We start from the raw sequence: 14999 nt of genomic DNA on the forward strand, positions 1-14999 counted from the left end.
TGAAACATATAATCAAAGTATTTATTATCAAATCATTAATAAACAAGCACGAGGAGAGACCAAAGGGAACAAACGTATGAAATTTGAGAGACATCCATTCAGTACTTCTTAAGAAACAGCAATAACAATCTTTTCTAGGAAAAATCCAAGATGACAGCCTGTTGACCATTTTCTTTTACTGATCAGTCCCAAACTCAAACAGGTACAACAAAAGACCTAAAGGAACCAATACATGTAATTTGATAAAGAAGATCTGTAAAGTAGTTCTCAAGAAATGGTGATAACAGACTTTTTCAGTCAAAGTCCAAATTGGTCAACTTTCCACCATTTTGTTTTTTTGATCAGACCCAAAATTGAATGGCACAACTTGGGACAAAGGGGAACCTACATATAATATTTAAGAAAGATCCATCTAGTTCTTCTCAAGAAATAGTGATAAAAAACTTTCAAAAGTCAAAATCCAAGATGGCCACCTGTTGGCCATTTTGTTTTTCTGATCAGTTCATGCAAAATAAGATAGGCACAACAAGGGACCAAAAGGAACCTATATAAGAAATTTAAGAAAGATACATCCAGTACTTCTCAAGAAAAAGCGATAACAAACTTCCAAAGTCAAAATCTAAAATGGCCGCCTTTCGGCCATTTTTGTTTTTCTGATAGTCCCAAAATTCAATGTGCACAACTAGGGACCAAGGGAAACCTACATATGCAATTTTGGAAATACGACGGATCACGGATGCAGAGTGATTTGAATTGCCCACCTTCCCACAATCTTAAAACTTGACCCCTTGGTCTTGTATATGCGTCAAAATTTTTATTATTTGCAAGCCTTGTTAGGAGTCATACCAGGAAAATAGGAAAAGTGTATGACTGGCATCACATCACTGCATATGCTCACTTTGTGCCAGGTGGAAGAATAAACCATTTGGTCTTCTCCTCACCTGTGTCTTAAGTACCTGTTTGTGTATGATATTGATGGGTTTTTGTCTGTGATTTATTTGTTTCTTTCTTACCTGCTTGTTTTTCAAGTCCCTCAGAGCAGCAAAGTCATCAGGAGCATCTGATGGAACACTGGTTACCACACCAGTTCCTGCAGTAAAAATGTTGTTCATTTACTATCATGAAATATCCTGTCACTTTCAATCATCGGACTTGTCACAACAGTCATCACATTGTTACAATAGTCATCACATGTTACAATAGTCATCACACTGTTAAATGGGAATCATGTTATTACAATAGTCATCACATTATTACAATAGTCATCACATTGTTATAATGGTCATCACATTGTTACAACAGTTGTCACATTATTACAACCGTCATCAGACTTGTTACAGCAGTCGACAGATCTGTAACAATATAAGCTAATGTGCTACAGACTTAGTGACTGCAGGGGTAAATAAACCACAAGGACACCAACCTTTATCCTCTTTGATGGTCAGCATTGGAAGGGTGTAAATGACCTGGTACTTGCTGAGTGGTCCAGACAAAGCAGCACCCATTATATCCTGTAATTATAGATCAGTATTTCTGTATAACACTATTATATCCTGTAATTATAGATCAGTGTCTCTGTATAACTATTATATCCTGTAATTATAGATCAGTGTTTCTGTATAACTATTATATCCTGTAATTATAGATCAGTGTCTCTGTATAACACTGTTATATCCTGTAATTATAGATCAGTATTTCTGTATAACACTATTATATCCTGTAATTATAGATCAGTGTCTCTGTATAACTGTTATATCCTGTAATTATAGATCAGCATTTCTGTATAACTATTATATCCTGTAATTATAGACTAGTGTCTCTGTATAACTGTTATATCCTGTAATTATAGATCAGTGTTTCTGTATGACTGTTATATCCTGTAATTATAGATCAGTATTTCTGTATAACACTATTATATCCTGTAATTATAGATCAGTGTCTCTGTATAACTGTTATATCCTGTAATTATAGATCAGCATTTCTGTATAACTATTATATCCTGTAATTATAGATCAGTATTTCTGTATGACTATTATATCCTGTAATTATAGATCAGTATTTCTGTATAACACTATTATATCCTGTAATTATAGATCAGTGTCTCTGTATAACTGTTATATCCTGTAATTATAGATCAGTGTCTCTGTATAACACTATTATATCTTGTAATTATAGATCAGTGTCTCTGTATGACTATTATATCCTGTAATTATAGATCAGTATTTCTGTATAACACTATTATATCCTGTAATTATAGATCAGTGTCTCTGTATAACTATTATATCCTGTAATTATAGATCAGTGTCTCTGTATAACTATTATATCCTGTAATTATAGATCAGTATTTCTGTATAACACTATTATATCCTGTAATTATAGATCAGTGTCTCTTTATAACTGTTATATCCTGTAATTATAGATCAGTATTTCTGTATAACACTATTATATCTTGTAATTATAGATCAGTGTCTCTGTATAACTGTTATATCCTGTAATTATAGATCAGTGTTTCTGTATAACTGTTATATCCTGTAATTATAGATCAGTGTCTCTGTATAACACTGTTATATCCTGTAATTATAGATCAGTGTCTCTGTATAACTATTATATCCTGTAATTATAGATCAGTGTCTCTGTATAACACTGTTATATCCTGTAATTATAGATCAGTGTCTCTGTATAACTATTATATCCTGTAATTATAGATCAGTGTCTCTGTATAACACTGTTATATCCTGTAATTATAGATCAGTATTTCTGTATAACTATTATATCCTGTAATTATAGATCAGCATTTCTGTATAACTATTATATCCTGTAATTATAGATCAGTGTCTCTGTATAACTGTTATATCCTGTAATTATAGATCAGTATTTCTGTATAACACTGTTATATCCTGTAATTATAGATCAGTGTTTCTGTATAACTATTATATCCTGTAATTATAGATCAGTATTTCTGTATAACTATTATATCCTGTAATTATAGATCAGTGTTTCTGTATAACTATTATATCCTGTAATTATAGATCAGTATTTCTGTATAACACTATTATATCCTGTAATTATAGATCAGTGTCTCTGTATAACTGTTATATCCTGTAATTATAGATCAGCATTTCTGTATAACTATTATATCCTGTAATTATAGATCAGTGTCTCTGTATAACTGTTATATCCTGTAATTATAGATCAGTGTTTCTGTATAACACTATTATATCCTGTAATTATAGATCAGTGTCTCTGTATAACTATTATATCCTGTAATTATAGATCAGTGTTTCTGTATAACTATTATATCCTGTAATTATAGATCAGTATTTCTGTATAACACTATTATATCCTGTAATTATAGATCAGTGTCTCTGTATAACTATTATATCCTGTAATTATAGATCAGTGTTTCTGTATAACTGTTATATCCTGTAATTATAGATCAGTGTCTCTGTATAACACTGTTATATCCTGTAATTATAGATCAGTGTCTCTGTATAACTATTATATCCTGTAATTATAGATCAGTGTGTCTATATAACTGTTATATCCTGTAATTATAGATCAGTATTTCTGTATAACTATCTCCTGTAATTATAGATCAGTATTTCTGTATAACTGTTATATCCTGTAATTATAGATCAGTATTTCTGTATAACTATCTCCTGTAATTATAGATCAATGTCTCTGTATAACACTATCATATCCTGTAATTATAGATCAGTATTTCTGTATAACACTATTATCCTGTAATTATAGATCAGTGTCTCTGTATAACTATTATATCCTTTAATTATAGATCAGTGTCTCTGTATAACTATTATATCCTGTAGTTATAGATCAGTGTCTCTGTATAACTATTATATCCTGTAGTTATAGATCAGTGTCTCTGTATAACTATTATATCCTGTAATTATAGATCAGTGTCTCTGTATAACTGTTATATCCTGTAATTATAAATCAGTGTTTCTGTATAACTATTATATCCTGTAATTATAGATCAGTGTCTCTGTATAACTATTATATCCTGTAATTATAGATCAGTGTCTCTGTATAACTATTATATCCTGTAATTATAGATCAGTGTCTCTGTATAACTGTTATATCCTGTAATTATAGATCAGTGTCTCTGTATAACTATTATATCCTGTAATTATAGATCAGTATTTCTGTATAACTATTATATCCTGTAATTATAGATCAGTGTTTCTGTATAACTGTTATATCCTGTAATTATAGATCAGTGTTTCTGTATAACTGTTATATCCTGTAATTATAGATCAGTGTCTCTGTATAACTATTATATCCTGTAATTATAGATCAGTATTTCTGTATAACTATTATATCCTGTAATTATAGATCAGTGTTTCTGTATAACTGTTATATCCTGTAATTATAGATCAGTGTTTCTGTATAACACTATTATATCCTGTAATTATAGATCAGTGTCTCTGTATAACTATTATATCCTGTAATTATAGATCAGTGTCTCTGTATAACACTGTTATATCCTGTAATTATAGATCAGTGTCTCTGTATAACTATTATATCCTGTAGTTATAGATCAGTGTCTCTGTATAACTATTATATCCTGTAATTATAGATCAGTGTCTCTGTATAACTATTATATCCTGTAATTATAGATCAGTGTCTCTGTATAACTATTATATCCTGTAATTATAGATCAGTGTTTCTGTATAACTATTATATCCTGTAATTATAGATCAGTGTCTCTGTATAACTATTATATCCTGTAATTATAGATCAGTGTCTCTGTATAACTATTATATCCTGTAATTATAGATCAGTGTCTCTGTATAACTGTTATATCCTGTAATTATAGATCAGTGTCTCTGTATAACTATTATATCCTGTAATTATAGATCAGTATTTCTGTATAACTATTATATCCTGTAATTATAGATCAGTATTTCTGTATAACACTATTATATCCTGTAATTATAGATCAGTGTTTCTGTATAACTGTTATATCCTGTAATTATAGATCAGTGTTTCTGTATAACTGTTATATCCTGTAATTATAGATCAGTGTCTCTGTATAACTATTATATCCTGTAATTATAGATCAGTATTTCTGTATAACTATTATATCCTGTAATTATAGATCAGTGTTTCTGTATAACTGTTATATCCTGTAATTATAGATCAGTGTTTCTGTATAACACTATTATATCCTGTAATTATAGATCAGTGTCTCTGTATAACTGTTATATCCTGTAATTATAGATCAGTGTCTCTGTATAACACTATTATATCATGTAATTATAGATCAGTGTCTCTGTATGTCTATTATATCCTGTAATTATAGATCAGTGTCTCTGTATAACTATATCCTGTAATTATAGATCAGTGTCTCTGTATAACTGTTATATCCTGTAATTATAGATCAGTGTTTCTGTATAACCATTATATCCTGTAATTATAGATCAGTGTTTCTGTATAACTATATCCTGTAATTATAGATCAGTGTTTCGTTATAACTATTATATCCTGTAATTATAGATCAGTGTTTCTGTATAACTATATCCTGTAATTATAGATCAGTGTTTCGTTATAACTATTATATCCTGTAATTATAGATCAGTGTCTCTGTATAACTATTATATCCTGTAATTATAGATCAGTGTTTCTGTATAACACTGTTATATCCTGTAATTATAGATCAGTGTCTCTGTATAACTGTTATATCCTGTAATTATAGATCAGTGTTTCTGTATAACTATATCCTGTAATTATAGATCAGTGTTTCTGTATAACTATATCCTGTAATTATAGATCAGTGTTTCTGTATAACTATTATATCCTGTAATTATAGATCAGTGTTTCTGTATAACTATTATATCCTGTAATTATAGATCAGTGTTTCTGTATAACACTGTTATATCCTGTAATTATAGATCAGTGTTTCTGTATAACTATTATATCCTGTAATTATAGATCAGTGTTTCTGTATAACACTGTTATATCCTGTAATTATAGATCAGTGTCTCTGTATAACTATTATATCCTGTAATTATAGATCAGTGTTTCTGTATAACTGTTATATCCTGTAATTATAGATCAGTGTTTCTGTATAACTATATCCTGTAATTATAGATCAGTGTTTCTGTATAACACTGTTATATCCTGTAATTATAGATCAGTGTCTCTGTATAACTATTATATCCTGTAATTATAGATCAGTGTTTCTGTATAACACTGTTATATCCTGTAATTATCACCCAGTATTTCTGTATTAAACCTGTCCCTTCAGTGTTTGATTCTGTGGATTCATGTTTAGAAACACTCTGGTAAAAATCTGTAGCAAGTTTGCTTTCAAAGACAGGGTCACATTTATACAAAGCCTTGCAAGCTTTCATATCACTGTGATCGACCAACACATTGTCATCTTAACAAAAACACAAGAAAGCTAATGGGACTGTCTATCTGACCAGTCACTTTTTTCTATGTAAAAGAAATCCTAGAAACTGACCTGTCCTGTTAGATTCACTAGAACATCAACCTGGCCTTCCTTCTTAGTGAAACCTTGGTAACACATATTGCGAGCAGATCGTTTTGTTGAGACAAACACTTCACCGTTGGCTAGTTCATGAGCAATGTAAGGGATGGTTGGGTGAATCCAGACATTGGTTTGTCCAAACATCGTCTCTGGACGCAAAGTAGCAGCAGCCAGATACACTTTTCTTCCCTTCAGGGAACTGTCAGATAAAATTATCTTTAAGTAATGGCTTCATCACATAAAATCATCTTTTAGTAATGGCTTAATCAGATGAAATCATCTTTAAGTAATGGTTTCATCAGATGAAATCATCTTTAAGCAATCGTTTCATCAGATGAAATCATCTTTAAGCAATGGTTTCATCTCATAAAATCATCTTTAAGTAATGGTTTCATCAGATGAAATCATCTTTAAGTAATGGCTTCATCAGATGAAATCATCTTTAAGCAATCGTTTCATCAGATGAAATCATCTTTAAGCAATGGTTTCATCAGATGAAATCATCTTTAAGCAATGGTTTCATCAGATGAAATCATCTTTAAGCATCTTTAAGCAATTTTCATCAGATGAAATCATCTTTAAGCAATGGTTTCATCAGATGAAATCATCTTTAAGCAATGGTTTCATCAGATGAAATCATCTTTAAGCAATGGTTTCATCAGATGAAATCATCTTTAAGTAATGGTTTCATCAGACAAAATCATCTTTGAGTAATGGTTTCATCTGTTTATACAAGACTTTATCAGAAAAAAAATCATCTATTTTTTCATGTCTTTATTAGATAATGCAATCTGTTTACACATGACTTTATCAGATAAAACCAGACTTTATCAAATAAAACCAGACATTATCAGATGAAATCTTATAAATGTACATGGCTTTGTGTTAAAATTATCAATGTGAACATAGCTTTATCAGATATAGTAAACTTACCTGAGTTTTGCAGGGAAAGGTTCCAACATCTTTATCTTGATGATAGTGTATTCCTGTGGCCCAACATTCTGAAATACACAAGAGGCCCAAGGGCGTTAACAGTCACCTGAGTTACAATACTGTCGTTCTTCTTGTAATATGTCATAGAAATAATCTTATTAACAAAGTAAGATTGTTACATTTAACGCAGATGTAAAATGTGTATAACATTGACTGCCATCCCATGCTAAGGCTTCTAACCACCTATGAATTAAAAAGAAAATCAATCTCAAAATCGTAATTTTCCTACATAAATCCTCCCATCCATGAACAGGTTTTATTAGATTCTATCATATCTAGGTATTGAAAAGATCTTTGAAATTTGAGGCAATATGATTCCTTTTGGCCCCACCCATCAGCCCCTGTGGGCCAGCCAGGATCAATATGTGATATCTTCAAACAGTAATCTTATACTAATAATTTTAACCAAGTTTGAACTATTTCCAATAGAATTTTGCGTTAAAAACATTAAATTTTCTTAAACAGAAGGCCTAGCAGCCTTGATGGTCACCTGAGATAAGCAATGTTGAATATAAAGGTTAAAGGGTAGTTATCAATAGAGCTGTTATCATATATCAGCATCGAGATGTATCGTGAATAGAAAAGCAGGACGATGATAACGCGGAAAATTTTATGAACAGCGATATCGCTGTCGTCATAAAGTAAGAGGGAACAGTTTAATTTTCAGTTGAAAACATACATGATTTTCAGACAAATAAAGCACAAAAAGTTGTTGTCAACAGCTGTTCATTCAAAGTCGGTAAACATAGTGAAACAATGTTGGGAAGTCAGTCAGCTGTTTGAAACAATGTAACAAAATGTGTGTCATGTGTCACTGGATCTCTGAATGAAATAGCTACACCGTATCAGATTAGACTATTCCATTTTTTGACACCTGTTAACACATCTGTTGAGTCTGCTTGGTAATGGATCATACCATTTTTGTCTAAGAGGGCACATTGGTTCGTTGAACTTCTGTTTATATTGTAACGGTTCACTTTTGACAGGGATGCAGACTAATGAGACTGGTGATAATTTACTCAATTTCTGGTCAAGAAATACTTCCGACTTTTGGAAATATTTCAGTTTTGAGAAAAATGCTGATGGAGTATATAAGGACAAAAAAGAAACATTAAAAACATTTAAAGAAACATTGACTGGCAGATGATGGAAGGATGGGTCATGGGCAACATATGATGCGAATAGTCCAACAAACCATAATCTCATATAGGAAAGGAATTTCTTTTTCTAGATCAAGGGCTGGGCTAATTTTTTGCCATCTACACAACATAGAACATTTCAGTTAACACCAAACCTTTCTATGAACTGATCAGAAACAAAGAACAATCTCTGTGTATATATACAAAACAAGTTAGGTCTGTGTCAATAACACGTTTACCTTCAGCACAAATACAAGATGCTCAAGTCATATGGTAGTCAGACTTACCTCGCCTTTACTTCTGTCGTGGTCCATACATGGTTGTCCATCTTTTGGGGAGTAGATGGTGTACCTGAAGTAAATTATTATAAAATCTATAGAAAACAACATGATCATATCAACATGCTACAATAACCTTCCCAACCCTTGATCACGCTCTGTACTATACTTCTACTACTAAGAAGAACCTTCCAAGCAAGCACTATGCCAAAGATCTCTTCCAAGTAAGCACTATGCCAAAGATCTCTTCCAAGTAAACACTATGCCAAAGATCTCTTCCAAGTAAGCACTATGCCAAAGATCTCCCAAACAAGTACTGTACCAAAAATCTACTGACCAAGAACTAGACCAAGCACTGTACCAAAGGTCTCCCAACTAAGCTCTGTACCAGAGATCAACTAATCAGGGTTTGATGAGAATCACAGATTGTCAATCATGCCCTTTCGATCATGTTAGCTTACCTTTTGCCAAATTTTATCTTGTTTTTTTCCTTGAGTCTATAGAACTGCCATCTTACAAACGAGTCATAGTATGGGTTTGCTTCAGTGGTGATGAAGCTCCTCCTCCAGTCCACCTGTCTCAGCAAAAAAGAAAAGAATCTAATGAGCCCCAGTCCAAACCAAATCAATGGTATTTAAACACGAATGATGGACACAATGCATACCTTGACACCCATATGTTGTAGATCTGTCTTTGTGAGAGGTGGGAAGTACTTTAACCAATGATGGGAGTCAGCAAATTGTTTTATTTCCTCATCAGGTACCCCCAGGGCACCCATGATCTGCCACTGGTACTTGAGATTGCCAGTCTTAGCTACAGCTTTACTCTACAACAGATAAGAATAGAGACAAGTGTGGTATTTCCAATGATTTGAAAGTTAATCATAAAATATAATGTTAACAAGAGGCACAAGAAAACTAATTAAACATGACTGATAATGTTCTCACTTTACCTACAGTTGCCATCCCAAGGATAACTGATATCTCAGGAAGGAGCTCATCTTTATCAATAATTGAAGACTTCCATTTTGTCAAATGAGTTTTCTTATAAATAGTAGAGAGCATTGGCTTTCTGGTCTAATCAAGCAGCACTGATATTTTATGACAATCTTTCTTTAATGTTGTTGCCATCCTGACACAATAATGTCGCTTCTGCTCTTTTATCACAGCAAGGTCTTTTCTCCTTATATCTATCTTGCTGAGTCATCACTCATGAAACTTTTTTCTACCATAACCCAAACTTTTCTATACCTTCTTTCCCTTTGCTTTGTCTTTGATGATAGGTTCATCCTCCTGTGGTGCTTCCTGCTCAGACTCTTCCTCTACAGGGAACTTTGGGGGATAACCATAAGTCTCAATTTCTCTCTTCAGTTTGTCTGCACATGCCTGTAATACAGGTATATCAATCAGCATTGATACATCAATAACTTCTCATCACACAACTCAGTTGTGACTCAATACCTCCCTACCAGCACACCATTCCAGTGTAACTCAATACCATCTCATCACACATCTCTGTTGTGACTCAATACCTCCCCACCAGCACACCATTCAAGTGTAACTCAATACCTTCTCATCACACAACTTTGTTGTGACTCAATACCTTCTCATCACACCACTTTGTTGTGACTCAATACCTCCCCACCAGCACACCATTCAAGTGTAACTCAATACCTTCTCATCACACCACTCAATTGTGACTCAATACCTTCTCATCACACCACTTTGTTGTGACTCAATACCTCCCCACCAGCACACCATTTAAATGTGGAATCACTCTATCTTATAGTTAGATACTACTTCAGTGCTGAAGTGACAAGGAACATTGAGGGGATGGAATCACTATATCTTATAGTTATATACTACTTCAGTTCTGAAGTCACAAGGAATGTTGTGAGGACAGAATCACTTTACCTTAATTGGCATACCAGTACAGTGCAAACCAAAAGGAAACAGGCACTTCTTTCCCTGCAGGCGCTGATAACCAACAGCAAACTGTAAATATATAAGAGATAATCTGTATATATGATGCCAGAATTAGCTCATCAGTATTTCTGTCCTTGTCTGGTTTCCGTACCAGATGTCCTTACAGTGCTCAACCCTGCACATTTAAGTAAACTTCACTCCAAAAACACAAGAAATAGCAAACTTAGTTTCATCATTCATACCAATGCACAAAGTCACACATGTCATCCTTTTGACTGACTGATCATCTTTAAGAATAATGATATATACCTCACACTTGGATAGGGAAAAGGTATGTCCCAAGTGAAGACGTCCATTCATGTAAGGATACGGGAAGGTCACCACATACTTTGGCTGCCTGAAACATAGGAACTTTTATCACTCAACTGACAAGTCAACTGAAAACATCATCTTGTTGCAAAATGCTATAGAACTGTTGTGGGACTACACAGGGAGATGTTATTACCACTTCCATTTTCAATGCTATACATGCATGTCCAAATTCTTGTATTAGCCCTTGATTTAAGTTGCTTTTATTTTTCTTTTATTTTTGTTCTAACACTTAGTTCTGTACATGAAATGTGTAATGTCGTTTTTCTACTAAACGGTTACTTTTTAGGAGGTAGATTTTGATACTTAAGTTTTATCATTAAAATTACTTACAATTTATTATCGTAATGTTGAAGACAAGCAAATTTAATTACAGGTAATTTACAATGTCTTAACATACAGTTTAGATTAGCATCAGTCATAAGCAATATTAATTGTCATAATACAAGTAATAAATAATACATCAATAAAGAAGGATTGATTGAAAATCCAATAGAAACACAGACCTCTAGTTTTTGGCATTTTTGAAAATAGACCACGATGCCTTTTGACCTTAAAATGACAATTTTACCAGTTCTGGATTTTTCCAGTTCTAAATTTTTCTGAACTTTTCACCATAAGTAGTCAGTAAATGACCCAAATATTTTGTAAAAAGTTTTGGTGTGCTAGAACTGAAAGTATGTGCTTCACTTCCACAAAAAGTTGTCATATCTATGCTAAAAAAAAAATGATGTTTTTCAAGTTCAAGATCGGATAACTTTTTTATCTTTCAGAATTTTGTTACATATTTGACATCACAATGTAAAGACAAACATGCTTATTACAATACAATATCAATTGATGCAAGATTTTATCTTTTTAATAGGTTTTTGGGCCAAAAACTGACATTTGGTATACACCTGTCGGTCACTACATTAAATGCGTTATAGCACAGGCCCCTTTTGGATTTTTTAAACTCATTTCCTGATTTGTCTCTCAAGGAGCTGCAAATAGCAACCAGTTTGGTTTAAATTGGTTCGTGGGCAAAATTCTATTGTTCCTGCAAGGGGTCCTTTAAAAACTCATTACACTTCTATAAAGCATCACTCTAAGCAACAAAGCTAGAATCACTGCCTCAGTCACGAAAATTCTTTTCAGAAAATTCACCAACTGCCCATATATTATCTAATATTCAGGTTAACCCTTAAGTGCTTCTTTGCCTTGTATTATTGTCAATGACTTTTGTCCGATGATTACTGTACATGTACAGGCAATGACTGAACAGTTTGTAATTAGTTCTTAATCAATGGCAAGATATATGGATACTTTGGCAAAATTTCAGCAGTTTTTGTCATGGAAATATGTTGTTTCCATCGATATTAAAATTTAATCTCTCAGATTTATATAACAACAGTCCCATACTATGTGAGTTTGGACCTTTCCTGGTAACCACATTATCACTGTATGTACTTGTAACACAGATGCCTAGAGGTAATTCTTGTCAGCATGATTAAAATTTACACACACAACTGTCTAAAAGTAAATATATCGACTAACAAGTTGTCCAAGAGGTCGCTGGGACATGGCCTAAATGGTCACCCTTTTCAACATGCATCACCCAATGGTAAACTTTCATTCCTTACCAACTAATATCATTCTCATATAATTAATCAAGAACAAGTCTAGAAGATTTACTTATAGAGTTTCCAATGAGATTAGACTGAAGAGGTCAAGGGAAATCTTGAATAGCCGTGCCTTAAAAATGCTTGCGACCAAATATGGTTAAAATAACCAATTTCTGACAGAGAATTCTGAAATATGCATTGCTTGAAGAAATTACAGTTTACAACTGTGAAAGAATTTTAGCTAAGGTTTATGAAGAAGATTTATACTATTTCACCCCTCTGAGTTCTTTCCAGTCCCCAACATTGTTATTCCCATGCCAGTTTGAGTTACTCTTAATTTCAGTTTTAAAGTGCCTTGCTCTGAGAACAATTGTTGCTGAATATGAGTGAAATTCACATCCTGGTTTTGCAGATGTCAGAAATATCAACAATAGTAAACCCTTCACTTTCAAGGGGGCACCAGGAGTTAGGACATATACAAGTTTGAAATTCTTATCTTTGGCAGACCCAAAACACAAGGTATGAATTCAATAACAAATAACACCAGATGATTTCATTTCTGACTTACTTGGCATCAGGACTGTTGGGATTTGGTGCATCCTCTTCAAAGATGTGCTCTCTATTCCATCGTTCCTGTACTTGTTTTTCAATCTGCAGAATTTCATCAAGTTTTGCAGTGCTCTTTCTTTCCACGTGGACCTCTGAAGACTTAGCAGCTTTGCTCTCCATTGTGAATTGGTTTTTCACTTCAACTTTACAACATAGACCAAGAACATCATGATAAGCAAATACATCGGAAGTACGCCTGAACTAATGAAACTTTTGAAATTGATATTCAATAATTTCATGAATGCAGTACTATGTACTACCAATTACGCAATATCCAATTGGATTTATTTCAAAATACAGCCAAATACCCTAAATATCTAGTTCACTCCTTTAGATTTCATTTGCAATTTTGCAATTTTCCTAAATGAGTGATAAATGCAAAGTGGGTTTTCAAAGGCAATACATATGCGAAGGGAGGCAACTATGTTTTTCATTATAGGATATTTCAGTTATAATAGAGCTTATCTTACTCTGTTGCGTCCTGGTGTCAATCTGATCTATTACAATGCAAATGGATATATCGAAGAATACATGTATCAGAACTATTCTCTTTTCATAACGTAAGAAAGAATGATATGACACTTCATCTGTTACAAAAATAGTCTATATCTACAAGACCTCAGGTCGACAATCTCTCCCCGTTTGCGAGAATCAGAAGTAGCCCACTGAAACTCTAACACATCTTCTGATCTCAAATAAAAATCCTCTGAACTTGGTATGTTTGTGTACAGTAAAGAAACTTTCGCTAGTTTCTGACGTCAGTATCACATGTCAGTTTCATATCGCAAATTAATTCTATATTCTCAAACTGGTCGCTAAAATGCTAACAATGGCATAAGAAATATCAAACTTGCAGCATTTAATATACCTTGTCATTACAGCGTAGTCAATTTATAATATTCACAGAGACCCAGAACCAGGCGTACTGTTCCACAACTTATGATGCAAGATTGCAATTCTGTGAAATGTGTGATCCACATGTACTTCACAAACGCGAATGAATCGTTGGGGTGAAATGTGTACGCCGCTCCCTTGCCCGTACCAGACCCGAACCCAAACCGAAACCGACCCCCATCCCGGCCCCGTCCCTTGCCGATATCTGAAATATCGAGAGTGTTATTAATCGACGATGTACTTTTATTCAGGGATGAAAACCTATCTGATGGTAAATATATCAGTTTTACTCATAACAGAGGACCAAGTGTAAACAAGCGATCCGCGATCAGAATAAATGCAAGATTATGCCTCTTTTATGGGTGAAACTGGTGTATTTACAATCAGATAAGTTAACATATTGTTTGGAATTTCAAAAAATCTTAAATCAAACCGTATGGTAGCTGTAATTTGCAAAAAAATCGGAAAATTTCACTGTTGAATTTTCATCCCCTGAAAAAAAATCGTCCATTTTAGAAAATCTCGATATTTTCACTATTTCGTTCATAGTGTCGGTTATTTCAAAAATGTTTAAGTGGATTTATGTTAATTAAAAATGAGATTTATTAGATATATTTATCTCGAGATATTAATTATTTCTTACTTTCCTGGTACGAGTAAGAGGGGTGGGTCCG

General features: G+C 33.1%; 1 protein-coding gene across 1 annotated transcript in view; it reads right to left on the reverse strand.

Annotated features, from left to right (window-relative positions):
- Window positions 1–14376, reverse strand: part of LOC132545122 (leucine--tRNA ligase, cytoplasmic-like) — a 39690-nt gene extending 25314 nt beyond the window's left edge. Inside the window, exons 1-12 of the mRNA XM_060208793.1 lie at window positions 14300–14376; window positions 13391–13574; window positions 11159–11246; window positions 10838–10918; window positions 10175–10309; window positions 9589–9750; window positions 9386–9498; window positions 8934–8997; window positions 7448–7515; window positions 6488–6713; window positions 1424–1511; window positions 1014–1090 (exon numbers count right to left, since the gene is read on the reverse strand). Coding sequence (XP_060064776.1) covers window positions 1014–1090; window positions 1424–1511; window positions 6488–6713; window positions 7448–7515; window positions 8934–8997; window positions 9386–9498; window positions 9589–9750; window positions 10175–10309; window positions 10838–10918; window positions 11159–11246; window positions 13391–13551 — 1263 coding nt within the window. The 5' untranslated portion in view covers window positions 13552–13574; window positions 14300–14376. The remainder of the gene's footprint in view (window positions 1–1013; window positions 1091–1423; window positions 1512–6487; window positions 6714–7447; window positions 7516–8933; window positions 8998–9385; window positions 9499–9588; window positions 9751–10174; window positions 10310–10837; window positions 10919–11158; window positions 11247–13390; window positions 13575–14299) is intronic.
- Between the last annotated feature and the right edge of the window lie 623 nt (window positions 14377–14999).

The sequence above is a fragment of the Ylistrum balloti genome, unplaced genomic scaffold (genome assembly GCF_031769215.1).
Source record: "Ylistrum balloti isolate Yb309-2 unplaced genomic scaffold, AGI_CSIRO_Ybal_v1 Utg369830, whole genome shotgun sequence".
NCBI lineage: Eukaryota > Metazoa > Mollusca > Bivalvia > Pectinida > Pectinidae > Ylistrum > Ylistrum balloti.